At 40.3% G+C, this 18434-nt stretch overlaps 1 protein-coding gene across 1 annotated transcript in view; it reads right to left on the minus strand.

The window, feature by feature from the left end:
* Positions 1–333: 333 nt before the first annotated feature.
* sema3bl (sema domain, immunoglobulin domain (Ig), short basic domain, secreted, (semaphorin) 3bl) overlaps positions 334–18434 on the minus strand; it is a 63005-nt gene continuing 44904 nt past the window's right edge. The window contains exons 6-16 of the mRNA XM_070839046.1: positions 15224–15340; positions 14362–14504; positions 12708–12822; positions 12538–12607; positions 12251–12395; positions 7699–7930; positions 7327–7418; positions 6987–7028; positions 6649–6874; positions 4416–4546; positions 334–2771 (exon numbers count right to left, since the gene is read on the minus strand). Of these exons, the coding sequence (XP_070695147.1) occupies positions 2259–2771; positions 4416–4546; positions 6649–6874; positions 6987–7028; positions 7327–7418; positions 7699–7930; positions 12251–12395; positions 12538–12607; positions 12708–12822; positions 14362–14504; positions 15224–15340 (1826 nt within the window). The 3' untranslated portion in view covers positions 334–2258. The remainder of the gene's footprint in view (positions 2772–4415; positions 4547–6648; positions 6875–6986; positions 7029–7326; positions 7419–7698; positions 7931–12250; positions 12396–12537; positions 12608–12707; positions 12823–14361; positions 14505–15223; positions 15341–18434) is intronic.

Consider the following 18434-nt stretch of genomic DNA (forward strand, 5'->3'; position numbering starts at 1 on the left):
CTTGAATGCCAACAATTAATGTATCACAGTAAAAATGTGAATAATAACAGTTTGGATTTTCTAAGTACACAGACTTGTACATGGGCAAAGATTACAGATTAAAAAAAGATTAAATAAATATTAAGTATTTAATCTGACATTTTTTGACTATAGACACATTATAAGCAGATCTTTCTCATGGTTTATTAGATGTACTATATGTATAGCCATCCTTTGCACAGCTCTCCTCTGGACCTCCATAACTGGGCAAGAAGATGTTACTAGACAAGTGGTGCAACACAAGTGACACAGATGAAAGCAACTCTGAACAATGAACTAATTTAATTCTAAAAAGTTCTTCATATTAATTCTCACCCCATTCAAGGCCAGTCTTTTCTTTATCTGCTCTGTCTCTTTATCTGTTTTATTCCACCTCATGAATTAATTCAATTCTCCGTTAACCTCTCAACCTGTTACCTGTAGAGGGAAAGCCTTTTTTGGTTTCATTAACTGTAAAAGTTATGTTTTAACAAAAGAACTTTCAGCAATAGCAATGTGGATTATCATGTGTTAAAACCATGAACCGTCTTAAAACCAGTGTTTACAAAGCAGAAAGCACAAAAGGAGTTGGCCATTACTGACCCTTTCTACTGACCCCTTCTATTGTCTATTGTCACTGGAGAACTACAGCAGCCAGAGGAACTGTGGGAAAATGAGTTTAGTGGATGGTTCAAGTGTGAGGTGAGGTCAGGTGATGTAATTTCTCCTTTAATGGCTGGTTTCTGACATTTCTTTGGAAAGAAATCAGTATTTTGAAGATGTCACTTTTGGCTGGGGTAAAGTGTGATGGACATCACTATTGTAGACTAAACAGTTAGTCTAAATTGATTTGATAAAAATCAATTGACAAATTATTTGAAAATGATCAATAATTGCAGGCCTACTTACTGGATTAGGATTGATGTCACAGACTTAGTCATTGAGTTAAGGGGAATTAAAATTCCCAGGGAAGCAAATATCGGAGCTTGACTGTGGTCATTAGGTACATTCCAGGAGGTGTTACGGTATGTACCCAAAAACATGAAAATAAGCCTCTGTAAAATAGCCCTTTAAGGGTCGATGAAGGGGTAATTTTGATCTGTAGCTGGTATTTAATGGAAAGTTCAACCCACAGCAGTAAAAACAAAGCAATGTGCCTTTAATCTGTTGAACCATCAACAGTCGTCTCATGGTAGCTTCCAGTTTGAGCTAGTTGAGCTTATGCGTTCAGTGTGGTGTGATGGGTGAGTGGGATTTCAGTTAGTGTCAGTGTGTGTGTGTGTGTGTGTGTCCAAGGACACTGGCACAATAAATGATTAAGCCTGTGTGCATTCACTCCATATGCTTCTTATAAATATACTTCAAGTTCAGTTATGTCTCAAGCTGAAGTCACACGTGAATATCTTATAAACAAATGCCAAATAAAGAGCAGGGCAAGAAACATGGACCATTAAATACCAAGTGAGAAAGAGATGAATCCAGTGATTGTATCGTGTGAAATTTGTCCAACTTGGTAGTGAGAAAAATAGATGGAAGGTAAGTGTACGTGTCCATGCGTTTCAGAGCTGCTTTGGCTATTTTGTAGTCCAAACATGCATGTATGTAAGTGTGATGTTCCTCTCTCTCTTTTGAAGCCCCAGTTTGCCAAGAGCCAGCACAAACTGTTCATCTACGAGTCAACGAGGCAGTCGGTAAAGTCAGTTCACAGGCATGCATATGTTTTATATATGTGAATATGGTGACGTTTTGAAGGTTTTATACAGAACGACTTGATGAAATGAAAGCTGTGTCTGTGATTTCAGTAATAGTAAAAAATGTACAAAGGCAAAACGTATGTGAAGGGGAAGAATCCTTAGTAAACAACATTTATCAAAAGCATCCTCAGAGTGTATTTGAAAGACTATCTCGTCTCCTCCTCATCAGCAACAACCAGTTCAGTTCAGTAGCAGTCTCTTTCTGTGCTGTCTTTCTAGACAGCCATGCACTTCTGTCTTTTTTGGGCCGTATCCAGAACCAATCCTTGCACCTGACACGTATGCTGATTTCATGAAATCCATTGTGTTAGGTTTAATGGCGAAAGCATTCTTACAAATCCAAGTGCCAAAGTTTGATCTATCAGGAGTTGATGCTGTTCACGACCCTTTCGCTGCCCAATGCTCCTTGTCCTGTACAATAATCTTTGTCCCTTTTTCTTCTCGAACCATCTCCCTCTTTCTCCCCTTTTCCTCGCCTTCTTTCCGTTACTCCTCCCATGCGCTGAGATCCCTTGGCGTTCGGTTACGTTCACCGGAGCTCTTGCTGCGAGCCTTCCTGGCACTCTCCTGGGCCTGTCGGTATTTCTCCAGCATACCCTTGTGTTTCCTCCTCAGCTTGTCGTTGCACCACATCCTCTCGCAGTACTCCTCCACGTGTGGCAGGTTCGAGGGCCCAATCAGCTGCATGATGTCCTTGAACCATGTACGCGACTGGCCCATTTGGCTTGATGAGCCGCCCCTGCTGTATGCGCTACAGGGCATCCAGGCCCTGTAGCTTCCCGTAGAGCGGTCTTTGAAGGAGTCAGAAAGGCCAGCGTTGTCACGTGCCATGAGCTCGTCTACAGTGTCCCCCTGGAGGATTTCGAGGGTGAAGCGGGCCAGGGTCTGAGTATAGCCGTGCTCTCGTGAGCGGCAGACATAAACACCTTCATCCTGGCGGAAGAGACGTCGAAACAGGAGGCCCTGCTCCGTTGACATCACACGATCATCTAGTTTCACCTGAGTGAGGCAGACAGAGAATATTTGTCTATTCCGTGTTTTAACGTATGATAGAAACATGCTAAGATTTTCATTCTCAACAGTTTCATGCTCTCTTGACCTCTCTCCTGTAAGTTCTTTTAAACTTTTCCTTAGGGTATTCCTACTAGTTGTCTCAGCAGCTGTGCAGCACAATGGATTTTATTATCGGGTACACCTGCAGTGTACATACGGCATAAGTCACATGCAAAACGAGACAGTGACCATTCATTTTGGGATTGTGTTTTTGGACCCATCACAGTGATTTCAGTCTGCTATATCAATCTCTCTTCTTAGTTGTTATCAAAGGATGCACACCACATCTGCCTGTAGGATGGGGATTGAGTATGGGTGTGTTCAATTGATCGTGTAACTCATTACTCTACACAGACAAATTGCTTTTGAAAGCAATTAATTAATCAACACTGGTTATTTTTAAAACAACAAAATTAATTGAAATTTGATGAATTTGATGAATGTTGGACATTTGCACAGTGACTATTACAAATGGCTTCAGTAAAGTTAAGAAATTAGCGTCTGTAGTATCAAAAAAGAAACATTTTAGGTGTTTCAGTGGAAAGCAGCAATTGTTTGCAGCATCAGTATCTGTATCTATAGAAGTATTCTGATGGAAGAACTCTCCGTAAAAAGATCTCTGTTAACATTGTGCAATCAATGTGTAGCTTTCAGCCCATTCATCTGGCTGATGCAAACAAACTATACAAAAAGAAAATTTGGGCAAAGAGAATGTAAAAACCACTTCACAGCAGAAGAGAAAAAAGGAGGAGAACGGGGATCTTTGTGCTGTTTTCTCAGCTTGAATTGCAACTGCAAGAATGTACCATGAAATCCAGTCACTACTAGTTTTTACTCATTCTCTAGCTTTTTCCTCTCATTCTCTTTTTCCTTCCTTACCTTCCTCCACCCCAAGTCTCTCCTCTATTCATTTATACCTCTCTCTTTTCTCTCTTTACCTCCCACCTCCCCCCTCTACAGATTCCATGCCTCTGCTTGTCTAACTCTCTTACTGTGCCAACACAAACATGGCAGTCTTGTCAGCTGGAGTGGCAGCCAAATGTTTATTTGCGAGGAAATGGAGAGGGGTGGTAATGCCTTAATACTTGCATGGCTGACCGAGGCACTCAGTTAAGCCTGGAGAAACATACCCTCAAACAAATGAATGATTACTGTGGGTGTGGGCAAACACAGCAACATAATTCTCTAAGTAGCGCTTTAAAAAGATTTTGCAACACTGTGTTTAAGTGGCAGTGGCCAGTAGACCCTGAGTGACACTCTGACTGGCATGTGGTCAAGTTCTGCAAAGAATTCACTGTTTATCCAAGAGAAAGAGTAGTTGTGCATTTCGCTTTGAAATGTAACTGCTTAATTTCAACCATATGTCAAATAGCTGTCAAATGTGTCAACCATGTGCAAAATTCTCATGCAAATCTCACTTTTAAAGGCAGTTACTCAGGCCACTGTTGGCCAAAAGTTTCATTCCTCCCCTTATCTGTCTCCCAAAGCTTCCCCACCTTCCTCCAGTCATAGATATGTTGATGATATAGATGATATTCTATTGTCTTTATCTTGATTTTTGGTCTGAAGGCTATTTAGTTGGCATCTTACCTCTTCCTTGCGGTCATCACGTTGAATTAGCCAGGTGACAGTAGCTTGTGGAGAGCGAGGAATGCACTCTAAGAAAGTGCTGTTGTTCTCTGTCCCATACACCACCCTGTCTTCTGTCATGTCAAAGTCTTCTGTTTAAAAGACACATCATTTAAAAGGTTGTGAGTATATGCAAATGAAGGCTGCCAGTGTGCAGTTAGATTCCCTTTATAAACACTGACTATGCATACATGTAATGTATGTAAGCATCTACCAATAGGCTTAAAGTTCTCTTGAGCAATACCTTGAACAATGTGCATGTGAGGTGCCTTCACAGCATGTCTGTCAATCAAAGATGGTGTAAATACTGTGAGTAAAGCCCAATTTGTCCATTTTCTTTTTTTTAGTATGGTATATTGCAGTATAATATTTTATTTAATATTTATATTTCCAGTCCCTGCTCCTTGCCAAGAAATCAGCCCATTAGTAATTTTTTTACCATTAGACAGAGCCAGACTATCTCTTAACCCCCCCTTTACCCCAGTCTTTTTGCTTAGCTAAGCTAACTGGCTGCTGGCTTTGCTTTCATACAAGAGTGGTATTAATCTTCTTATCCGACTCTCCAAATGCACACAATGAAAAGCTGCAATCTGAAGTGCAAACTACAGAGAACACAAATATCAGGCTGATATTATTAAACCAGGCAGTACCTTTGCTTGCGCCTTGTGAAAAACACATGCCTCTGGGAATCTGACTTCAACATCAACTTAACACCTTTGGCATAAAGAGACCTTGTAAAAGGTGGGTTCATCCAAAGGGACACAGGCTGATTTCATCACCTCAGCATCAAACCTACACTCAGGTGAGCAAACACCGTCACGCCTCTTCTTACCTTCACATCCACGTTCTCCTTGTCCATTTTCTCTCACTCATTTGTCTTTCTACTTGCTGTTTGTTCTTGCTTCTCACATGATAACTGATGGCTGATAGTTTGAGGTTATCTGTCAATCTCTCTCTCCCTCTCTCTCTCTTCCAAACATATACAAACAATCATCTTTCAAAATGTCTTATCCTTGTCCCTTACTAAGATTCTATGGTAGTAAAAATATGGAGATCTTTTTGTCACATGTAAATGTCTGGGTGTATATTTCCTATTTCCCATTAACACAAACATCTCACAAAAACCGACAAGGTGTAAGTTCTAAATTGAATTGAATGCACAGTTGTGTTCTCCATGCACTGAACGTGTAGTGTGTAAACAGACATATGTTACTGAAGAGTCAACATGTATGTTCTGTCTAATGAATTGTAGAACATCTGTCTCACACAGCTTGGATAAACTGACAGACTTGTACAAATGTGTCATCTCACATAAACACTTTCATCCTGAGAAAGATGCACAGAGATACAGACTGACCCTTACAGACACAAACACATACATACAATTGTCATTCAGACACAGGCTGGCACATGTCCTATAGTATCTTGGACCTCAGGTGTTTACACACTCATGTACAGTATACACAAGAGCGGAGTCTCACTCGTCTTCTTCCTATCTACAGTTAAATAGTTTATAGTTTGTAAATCGAGCGCCGCTCTTGTCTTGAACAAAGAAGAAGTGATGCTTATCTATAGTGTCCTGGGAAAAATGTGGAAAAACTTTTGCTAACAGATAAAAGACAGTTTAGACTATGACAAGCAAAACTGGGACAGCTCAGTTATAAAAAGACGAATATGCATTAATTTTGGTATGAATGAGTTTTTCTATGAAGAGTGTCAGTCATCCAAATGACAGGATATCACTTGGTCATAATTCTTTCATTTTCATTTCTCCATTTTTTGTAGTGGATGGGTCATCTTTCCTGAGCCTGAGCATTCCCAGCACTAATGCAACTTTTGAAGAAACAGTTTGGCCACTAGATTAGTATACAAAGATCTCTACCACTCTCATATTTAGGGTAAATGTGAAGCTATAGCCAGAAACCAATTAGCTTAGCTTGGCCTGGACTAGACTAGAAGCAAAGCACCACAGCAAGCCTGGCTTTGTTCAGTGGTACCAAAAATCTGCCTATCAGCACCTCTAAAGCTCACTAATAAACACATTATTTGTTGTTTGTTTAATCCGTACAAAAGCCAAAGTATAAAAACAAAAGATTGCAGTTTTACAAGGAGTTGTTCCTTGGCCGGGTACATTGACTTCCTCCTGGAAAGGAATAGTTGTGCACAATGAACAAAGAAGGCAGGTCACACTTACCACTCAGATTCTGATCCATGCACTGCAGCACAGGGTTTCCATGCCTGATGTCCTGTCTGCGGTAGCGGCGCTTGCTGTTGGGAACGTATCGCGCACACAATGATCCATCCCAGGCGCAGTAAGGGTCTCTGGCCAGGCAGCACTCAGCACATGCTTTCCCATAAGTCTCACAGCGATGCAGCTTCACCTGTGCCACACCTGCTGGAGAGCCCACGTACAGGGCTTGCTGTTTAAAATAATAACAGGAGAAAAAAGTAAGCATAACAATAAAGATAACAGCTTGTTTGTGTTAATACATGTGAGCATTAAAGTTAGTAATTACAGTCATATCAACATACCCTTTTCACAGATATGTCCATTGATGTAATTGGAGTTGGCACCTGCAATCATGAAAAGAATCGACCTCAGATATTTCCCACTGTGTGAAAAGGCTTACAATACAAAAAGCCAAAGCAAACTAAGAAGAAGGGAACTATTTTTTTAAAAATGAGGGGATTAAAAATGTGATCAGGTTTAAGACATGTCTTTGAGTGCTTAATCTGTAGACTACAAGAGGGTTTAAAAACACACTGAAAGAAATGTTCTATAGTGGAGAATGGCAAAAAAAACAGTAACAGAGGAGGAAGCAGAGATAAACACAGATGGAACTATTGAGACAACTGATGAAGTAAAACTTACTTTAAAGACTTGTAGCTCCTCCAGCGTGACTTCCTCTGTCTCCAGGCTGTTTCCACTGTGCAGGGCAATGACCTTCAATACTGTACCAATGTCTGAGAGACGAGCAAACACATACTGTAAGTGACGAGGACAGCAACGTCATCATCATCAAAAAAAAAGCAATTTCCCCCTGGGGATTATTAAAGTAATTCTGATTCTGATTCTGATTCTGATCTGCATCTTGTCCCAAATCCAAATCCAGTTTCTCAATAATTCTTTACTGTTTGAGCTTCAGCTAGACAAAAGGACAGGTTTCTGAATTACAATCAAATTGGAAAATGTAGACAATACAAGTTTATGAATTTGGAAAGGTGTAGAATGACACACACTTACCTGTGCCGATGAACATGACATCATACTGCCCGTCCTCTGCCTCCACCCGGTCCACCACGATTTGTTTCAGCTTGTAAGGAATGTTGGCCTTTACAAGCACAGGCTGACGCAGGGCAGGATACACCGGCCTCCACATCAACGGGTGGTTGCGGGCAAACTGCAGCACTGAGTCAGGAAAGTCTTTTGTGCTGCCAAACTCTCTGCCTGGCTGGTTGGTGATTTTACTTGGGCACTGCAGAGACAGAGAGAGGCATAAGAAAGACAAATAGAAACCATGGGAAGGGCTAGTGTGTCATTAAAGTGAACTATTTTGGTGACTGACTGTTGATAATACACTGAAAGAGAAAACAAATGGAGGCAGGGGTTAACAAACAGAAGCAAGACAGATGAAAGAGTTTAAAGCTAAATTTTGGCCGTTCTCCATCTTGACTTTACATTCCCACCATTTTCCACCACTGGAGGTGTGCTTTCCAAGAAGACTTGTGGCTTAATTATGGTTTAAAGTTCTCAAAGTACCCTCATTAGCAGTTTTATTGTGCCTGAAAACCTCGGATGAAAGTTCACAACCACTGTTGCGAAGTTATGTGTTTGGAAACAGCTCTATAGAAGCTGTTGATTGTTAGTTCAAAATCCTTCCAATTTTTGTCACTGTTGTGACTGTAATGACTGTAATGAAAAAAAGGAATGTGCTGGTGCTTGGCTGAGATATCGCATCAGGCAATTGAAAAACATTTACGCAAATCATTCAGTTTCTCTAACACAAATCAAACTCTTTTTTTGTAAGTCATCACTGCAACTGTTTTACATGTGTTAAGTGCAACTATGGGTAAGAAAATGTCAGCTGCTCTATTCAGGAATAATGTGGCTCTGTTATCTCTGCTGGTGGCCAAAACCACCATGAGTGAGTTGTTTGTCTGTTCCTCCATTGAAAGCAGATTTGTCCTCACCAGAAAGTTGCCACTTCATTCATGGTTCTCTGAAACTCTGGGATCCTCTTCCTGTCACAACTAAAGGATGATCTACCGTGTAGTTTTCAGCACTTATGATCAATGATTATGGAGAGAGTGGGAACAGGCTTTGTCTTTACAGAGCTCCTGCCATGATTTGCGAGAGTCTTTTTTGGCCAAAGAGCACAAAATAACAAAAAAACGGATACTTTTGGAGTGGATTTCCTAGAGTGACACTTTTGCAAGGAAAAAAGAGGTAAGGATTAAATATATGACTTTGAAATAACCTGAGAACCTAAGAAGTAAACGAGCTGAGAAACTGCTAATTTAATGAAGTGGGAGGTTGGGATGAGAGAGAGATTTAGATGGGAGAAGCTCTAACAGTAAATAAAAGTTACATTACGTCAGTGACTGACTAAAACAAAAAAATATGTCAATATGAGGGCAAATATCGTAAATTACATCTGAGGAAAAGAGCAAAATTCAATAGACAGATTCTTGAGACACAGCAGTTAATCATTTGCTCTTGTATTTGTGTAAATCTCATTGACTGATATTACTATTCCAGACTGTACTTCCATATGGTAGGAATATTGTTACTCCTGCTTATCACAACAGTAACTGATCCACAGAATAGCAGTGTCATGGTCTGGATTCAGTTTCAGACTGAAACTGAGTTGAGTTTGATTAAAATCCACAAAAGACTCAAAGACTCAAAATCCACAAACTACTGATGTATAATAGTACAATCATCTGAATATGGTTTGCTATTATAATTCATTGCAGAAGATCAGGGGTAAGCAAATCCAAACTTCAAATGCTTCCATAAAAATTTTAATTTGTTTACTGTATGACTTTTTACAATTTTTGTGTATAATACAAAATGGGCTCCAAGCCTAAATTTCTAGCAGTGCCTCCAAATCTGTTGGTAATTATTATTTTTACACGCAGAAACAAAACAATATAATATTTTGCGGACATTTTTTTCCTACATGTACAGGATTTCCTCAACTTTCACAGAGTGAACACATGCATGCTTGTGCAGCTCTCAGTGCGTATCCTTGATATGTCAGTCTGTTTCAAACTGCTCACTAAATGACTCCTCATGTTGCAAAGCACATAAACTGGAACCGCTCCAAAATATGTTGTCAGCTCATTCAAACTTTGCCGCAGCAGGTCAACTGCTTTCAATCTCCAACTGAGAGCCAAGTGAGGATTAATGAGGGAGAGAACGGCTGAGCATATTTGGCAGGCAACTATTCACATCCATTATTATTGTGTATGCGAGTGTGGTTGTATGTGTGAGTATTTAGTACAGTGTGTAGGAGCCATGTATTGAATATAGGAAATTGAACCATTATAACAAACAGACCCAGCAGAGGAGAGCGAGATTATCCAAGATTCAAATTCTGGAAAATTATTTTGCTCATTTCTATATCAAACTCTGGTTGTGGTTCAACTCATGTGCAAGCTGACAAAAAGATGCCTAAGATCCCTCAATATAGGTTCTATGTCAAGCATGACCACAAAAGAATCAATTTCATGAGCAGCACTTCATAAAACAGCCCACAATTGACAGTGTAATTTTGTTGTATCAGCCAGCTACCAATAACATACTTAATGGTTCCTACTGGTTCTTAAATGTAGGTTTAGTGGAAGAAAACAGTCCCTATATAGCAGCAAGAGCATTTTCAATAGTCACATACATGAAAAACTAATAAATGGCAAACTGTACAAATTTTAGATATTGTTTTTGTTGGTTTTATGGAGTTTAAGTTGAATGTTTGACATATTTTGCAGATGATGACATACTATCCATCGTAAAAACATGTCTAGAAATCTAGATTTGAAGTTAATTGGGTATATTCATAAGTTCGCAGAAGCCTTTGAGGCGGGCTAAAGTCAGTGAACTCAGGACAGAAAAATATCCAGACGATGCTGTGATGATCATGGTATTTCATATTAAAGTGTGGTTGATTTAAAACAGGTCATGTACATGATTTTACTGTCAGAAATCAATCCAAGAGAAACTCCCAGGTAAATTAAATTCTGTACGCTTCATCAAGGAGAAAATATGTGTGGTAGAAATCTAAAAGCTCCATATTCAAGTATCAAACATCAGGCTTTTATAATGAAAATGGATGTCAGTGTGGATGATAGAGACAGGCAGACAAATACATTACAAAGTTAAGATACTAATGAAATTTAATGCCAAGGACCTGGTAGGATTACCACTAAAGCTCTGGTAAATCTGCAATAAAGACTATCCCATCATTTCCTATATTGCAGAATGAATTCTGACACAAATTTAAACAATGTGCAGTCCAAGATAAATATCTAGGGAGGATAAATCCACCAAATCCCCCTAAAATGAACTCTTTCAGAGGGTGAAACTTAACTTTTGTTTTCCTGAGTGAGTTTTGACAGGTGAATAAGGAGACATGATGGATATTAGACAATATAAAGCTTAAATCTTTTGCAATAAAAAATCCAGGAAAATAAATGGAGACTTGAATATTCTGTCTGATGCAAGTGAGATAGAAAAATCTAGGTCATCACTGACTGTCATCATTGGGTTTTAATTGTTTTGCAAGAGATTAGGGTGAATGTTTTAGCTCAAGTTAAACATCCATGTGAGTTAGACAGACATTTTTTTATCAAATGAGTTTTGGTGAATATTTCAAGGAAAAGAAGCTCTCTCTCCTCTCCTCTCCTCTTCCCATCTGTGCCTCGTCATCAGCTACCCTGAATCTTCACCTTTTTTTCCTGTCTTCTCTCCTCTTCCATTTTCTCCTTCCCTCTCTCTGTCTCTCTCTTTCTCTTTTACCCTCTCAGTTTCGGGCCAAAACATTCCTGTTAATCAGAGAGTCAGTGGAGTGAAACCACAGAGGTGTCTGCTGTGTTCTCACATTATTCTTATTCCTTCTGCCTCCATCCACTCTCCTTCACTCTGGTAATGAGGTGGAATGACACGCGGAAACGTGATTGTGCATATGTGTGTTGCCTACACGCGTGTGTTTGTGTGTATAACAAGTCTGCATTACAGTGATTTGGATTTGAGAACATGACAGGGCTCCACTGAGGGTCAGGATGTAAACCAGGAGAATGGTCTGTAGTGTATAAAGTAACCACAGCTGCACTACCGCATACAGTAGTTTACTTTACCGATATGGAAACTTTCTACACTTCATTTTTTATCTTTTTTAAATCACATTTATACTCTGTCCCAGCACACACAGCAGGCCTGAGCAACTGCTTTTCCTAAGAATTACATCTTTACACAACTGTATTAGATTAGCAAAATATGTATTGCAATAAAACCAACCATTATGAAGGTTATAATATTCAGCTTCTCTTGTAACTGTTTTAGACAGGTGTTGATTCATTTGTGTTCTAAAATGACCATGAGATCTCTTATAGTTAATCCAACAAATGTAAGTAAGAAATGTAAGTTTTTCAACAACAAAATTGGCATTTTGACTACATATGAAGGGTGCGGTAAATGGTAAATGCAGTATGGTACAGGTACCAGTTAAGGTTGGGAAACTAAAAAAATATGAGTAAATCTCGGGTTAAGGTGATATACTTGGTGAATAATCACTCACCACGCCTGGTCTTGGATAAGGGACCCTGCCTTCATAGGCTCCCCACTGGTAGTCGGGCCCTTCTTTGTGAGCGAAAGGTCCGTTGAAGGCTTCTCTGATGTCAGCCATACGGTAAACACACACGGCAAAACCCTGGAACACATTACTGTGGAGGACAGAGGGGAGACCTACAGTTGAACATGTCCACATATTTTTTTATTATCTAGATTAAATATTTGTGGGCAGATTCAGTTACATTTGCAAGAAAAATGAAACAACATCACAGTCGTAGAGACGCCTCTAATCACCTGATGGTGCTGAAGATCGCATAGACATCTGGGTTCCTCTCATCCTTGGTCCTCAGTAGGAAAACATCCTCTGTTTCATGTAAACGGACAATGCCATTTAGTATGTGTTTGAATACAGTTTGTGAATTTGTGCTCCTTTGCATTTTGTGTGTGTTTTGTGTGTATCTGACCCAGCTGGTTGAAGTGCGTGTCAATGCCGTGAGGTCCTGGTACCGAGCAGACCAGTCTGGCTTTGATGAACGTACTCCACTTGTTTACCAGAACTCTCTGTCCTCCAACATCATTCTGGCAGAAAAGAAAGCAGTACAAGCAATCCATAAAACACAGCTGCATATTAATTTTCAAATACACATTTTCATTGCTTTGGCTATGCACTCGAGCAAACCAGATTTAGATTCTAACAATCACTGATGCTAAAGCAGATTTAAGGGTGTTTGAAGTGGGTGAAATGGTGTAGGGCCTGTAGCCCTTTATGTCCATTTTCTCTCCTAATTTAGGGACAATGCAGCAAGATAATGAATTTCAACCTACAGACAAGGCAATCAGGGAGGTTTTTCTAGAAGCAACAGTAGAAGTCACATGACCTCATCCATCTGATTATGTATTTCACTGATGAAAACCAGGCTGAAGTCAAAAATCTAAAACTTCCCTCATTTGAATCCCTTGAGAATGTGAGCACACTCCTCTTTTGCAGTTATTGACGTAGTGTAGGTATGTATGTCCGTCCTTCACGGTCCCTTTTTCATCCAAATCAAAGAAACCAAATTCTATGTGTAAGTGTGTGCATACCGCATATGCATGACAGCATGCTGTGTGTGTGTGTGTGTGTGTGTGTGTGTGTGTGATGAGGATCAGCGGCGATAATTGGCTTCTTGGCAAGAAGCACCACAGGGGAAGTGATGACAACTATTTAAATTTGCCTGAGGGTGAAAAACAGGGCTGGAGAGGAAATACATGTGTGTAGGGAGAGCGACAGATTGAGCGACAGAGGAGTTGCAGAGATGGAGATATGGAAGGCAAAGAAAGTTAGAATTTGAGGGTTTAGGTGGGAGAGGTTTGTCCAAACTTTCTGGCATAGCTGAACAGTCTCTATGGAAGTCCTGCAGCTGTGTCTTTGAGTGTGTGTATTCCTCTACACAGACCTGTATTTGTATATGGTGCGCACAGCCCGCATATGGTTTTATAAGACAAATCAAAGCGTGAAAGAATGTGATAGAGCATGCAGAGCAGATGGGGATCACAGTTGGCCAATTTGACAGCTGTGTGTGCTTTGGAAGGAGATATGATTCATATGGTTCTAGATATCATGATGCTTTCACAGCCCTGTAGGGAAATGTAAATATTTGATTGCCCCAAAATGCATTTTCCTTTTCCACGAGGGGGTTGAGAACTGTCACAGTAGAAGAATAAACCCGTAAAACTACTACCTCTTGTCCTGGGAAGTAAATCCTGTAAATATTTGTATGTGACCTTGTAGAAAAAGACCCTAAATCAAATTACTGTCACTTTCTAGTTCACTTTTTCTTTTCTTTTCTCCATATTTGTGTTCTCATATAACCTCATATAACCCTCTTCCAGTGGACTTCAGTGGGAGTGTGTGTCTATACATCATTGATACCCATAACAGGTCTTCCAGAAAACAGACCAAAAGAACTCCCAGACTTATAACTGCACATCCTCCTCCTCAAACGAAATAAACCTGCTGTCTCATTCCTGAGACACAGCAGGAGGTGCACTGTGGAGCTCACCTGCCTACCTGGCTTCACTCATCCCTACCCGCCAACAGATAATCTCAAAATTTTTCCGTGTGCATCCGTTTCTCACCGCACAAACTCGTCCAATATGTGTGTGTATAGCGCCCTCCCTGTCCCCGGCCTCCATGGTCTTCTCAGTGAAGAAGAAGTACACTTTGTCGTTGTCTCTGTCGTCATTGTCTGGGATGAGGTGGGCAGCGATGAACTTGGGGTCTGCAGAGGAAGATGTAAAAATGGAGAGATTTTTACATTGGCAGATTTCTGATAGTGGCTCTAAAATGTAACTATTTCCTATAGACTGTTACTATGTGAGACAAAAACATTATGGTATCCCTCACTTCCCCACATGGCACTGTTCGATGTGCACAGAAAAGGATAAACTATTGCCATTATCATCATTACTCCTTTCACCCAAGAAACTTTGAAGAGATTTTGTTCTGTTACGCAGTAAATCACTGAACCTGGTAACACATAACACCAAATGCAACGGTTGCTGCCATACTCCTTCTGAAAAGGACAACAGTAGTTTCTTTGGTGAAAGTCAGGAGGTGTTTATGTCCCCTCCAAAACCAAAAGTTAGTGTTGAGTTATTTTAACACAGAAACTTATGTAAACTAATGTAACTTTGCACGTAACTTATGTCATAAGCTTATATCCATGACTAGTTTGCTTATTTCAACCTAAACCGTGATCTTTTCTTAAACCTAACCAAGTAGTTTTGGTGCCTGAACAAACTGGAACCATTTCAGAGTGTTACCACAACTTACATCACACATGTAACATAATTTAAGCTATTTGCTTGCTTGTTGCTGGAACCCACCCATCCTAGAGGGCACTGATGCTCATATATATATATATATATGTATAGTTTCCTGATCATCATCTTATTTTTACATTGTCTGTAACAGGTTAATAAAACGGTGAAGCATTACCATGGAGAAGTTTCTGGTCAGTCTCTGTCCTCATGGTGGAGCGACCTCCCATACTCCTGAAGATCACAGAGTCTCTACCTAGGAAATCTGCCGTCAGTCCTGTGTACAACTCCCCACCTACAGAGAGGCAGGGTCAGAGGTGGTGGAAGAGAGGGAATGAGTTAAGAGGCAGACAAGAACATATAAGAGGACAGACAGTGGATAGTGAGGAGGCAAAGAGTGAAAAACAAAGTGGGGAGGATTTGAGAAAAGAAACACCACCAATAAGGGAAGAAAGATGAGGGGAAATAAAAAAGAGTTTGGTACAGAAGACCAATAAGGAAATCATGGGTGACAGAGAGAAAAAAGAAATTGTGGCTCAGGAAAAAGAGGCAGGGGAAGGGAAGGAAAGGGGAAATCGAACTAATCCAATAAAAAAAACACACTGGGAGCGTAATCTAAAACCCAAACTCACGCACACTCTGCACAGTACATCCTCCACTGAGACTGAGACCATAGGCATGGACTCACTTTAAATTTCAACAACTCAGAAAATTGATTTTCCTGCAAATAGAAATAAGATCTTTCCTGCACCTCTAGTATATGAACCACGGAAAACATTTAGCAGCCAAAGTGTCTATCTGTCAATAGACGAGGCAGAAGCTCAACTAACTTGAAAACAGTTTAGGACAGAAATCACTGCTATAACTGTCAGATAATTAACTGTGAGAGATAGCTTTTCAGAATAAGCCTATTTGCTTTTAAAAACACAACTGTTTTTAATTTTTCCCAGCAGAGTGAATGTAGACATGGAATTTGACCACAGACTGTTTCAGCAATCTCAAGGGTGTAGATTAACTCTTTTTATCTTATTTGGCTGCTATAATGGTATTAAAACACACACACACGCCCGTCTTTACCATTCAAACACGCATGCTTTCAGTTTAAAGTCATGTTCACACAAGCTAAAATAAACAGACACATGTAGACGCAGAAATCAATGATGACAGGGCTTGTTGTTAAACTTTGTGTTTTTTGGGAAAAGACACTGAAATTGAAGAGGGGAAAACATTATTAGGTTGATAACTGAGAAATAGAACTTTCATCATCTTTTACTGTTTGGCATCTCTGTTTCTCTTTATTTTTCCATCATGTGCTATAATAAGTTGATCAAGAGCTATACAGTGTGTGTGCCAGTGTCTGTATTTTTGTAGTTCTCACATTATTTGTTTCTTATTTTAAAGATTACTGTCAAGGCTGTTAAACTTTACATTGGACGAAGAATGAGAATGGAAATGTTGGTACACAGCAAGGGCCAATAAGTACCTTTTTGCTTTTTGCACATCATTGATCGCTGATGGGGAAAATCCAAAGAGAGGTCAGTGCTCACGGTCACAGACAGAATAGAAATCCAGAATATGGTATTTAGAGAGACTCAGGGACAGTCCTGCAACTGGAGCTGAAACTCTATCTACCTGGTCATCTTACACAACTCTGCTGACCTTGAGGAGGCCAACAGCTCTGCTGAATCAGTGCTTTCCACTTTTGCTATGTTGAAAGTGACATTTAAACTGACGAAGGTGAACAAACTGTAAGCAAATCACCATCCTCTGTGAATCTGTCTTTTCGACAATGACCTTCTGCAGGCCTAAAGGAAATCCTCGACAGCTTTGTGTGTATTGTTCTGTACCAATGTGTCCACTGTATGTCTGCCGTCATACAGTGTATTAGTCAAGTATTTGGCTCTAATTCAGTGTTTTCCTGCCATATTTGAAGCATCGTGGGATAAAATCTAAAGCTGAAAGCATCCAGCTGCAGAGGAAGGTGGGATGGAGGGTTATAAACACACACACACACACACACACACACACACACTTCCACACTCAGTGGCCCCCAGGATTGTCTGTCACTGGTATAAATCAACATTATTTCACAAACTAAATATCTAATGACATTCAGAAAGAAACGCCCAGAACCATGAACCTCATTAGCTAAGCTCCAGAGTGTGTGAGTGTGTGTGTGTGTGGTTACATGTCAGAGCCAAAAATGGCTTCCCTAGTTGCTGCTCTTAAGGTCATTATGATTTCAAAACATGTGCGCGATCTGTGACATGTGTGCAGAGAGTTGAAAGAAAAAGACTATCTGTGTTTGGCATTTTAAATAGTTGAATGTGACAGATAAAGAATACCAAGCTACAAAAAGGAGGATGTTAATTTGACAGCTTTGTGACTGCGGGTCAACTTGTGGAACTGATATTTAGGGCCCGAGCACCAAGCGGTGCGAGGACCCTATTGAAACTGCGTGGGGGAAAAATGTGCAAGGAAGGAAACGGGCCAGTACCCAAGAACCAAGAGGTGTACGGACCTCATAGGCCTCGAGCAGGTAGGCCTCGAAAAAATACATGATATGAAAAAAACCAGGAGACCAGGGGGCCAAAAACATAGTTGAAATGCAAGGAATTCTTCTTCTTCTTCTTTTTTAGGCAAATGAATTGCATTTTTGGGGGCCTAAACATGCACGAAAAGTCATGAAAGTTTGCAGAAAATTCAGTCGTGGTAAAAAATTACGTATTTCATAGGTTTCGCAAATGGGTGTGACAAAATGGCTCTGTAGCGCCACCTAAACTCAGCCCCGGAACTGCGTTTTATGTACATGTACGAAATTCGGAGGGTTCATATATCTCTTCAAGACGAACAAAAAAGTCTCTTGGAGCAATGATCTAAACCCAACAGGAAGTCGGCCATATTGGATTTTTCATGCATTTTGGGCGATTTACAGGGGACGTAAATGAACGAACTAGTCCGAGGGGGTTCCAGCGATCGACTTCAAACTTGGTCAGCTGGTAGAGAAGGCATCAACGATGAAAAGTTATTAAAGGTCTCTACAAAACTTTAACGGTTTGGGCGTGACGAGCTGTCAAAGTTCAGTGTCTCACCATGACTCGCCATGAAACAGGAAGTTTTTAATAACTTGACTGTACATGATCCAATCAGCACCAAACTTGACATGTCTGATGAGAGTCCCGCCCTGAAGACATCAACATGTCAATATTCATTCACAGTCACAGCGCCACCTGGTGGTGACAGGAAATGCTATGTTTTACATTATGATGGCTCAAGACCAGCCAGTTGATCAGATCCACTTCAAATTTTGTCAGGGAAGCCTAAAGATGTTGATGTTGGTCTGGAGCGAACACCGTGAGTCTCCGTCAAAAGCTGTTGCCGTGACGACC

Source organism: Pempheris klunzingeri, chromosome 11, assembly GCF_042242105.1.
Source record: "Pempheris klunzingeri isolate RE-2024b chromosome 11, fPemKlu1.hap1, whole genome shotgun sequence".
NCBI lineage: Eukaryota > Metazoa > Chordata > Actinopteri > Acropomatiformes > Pempheridae > Pempheris > Pempheris klunzingeri.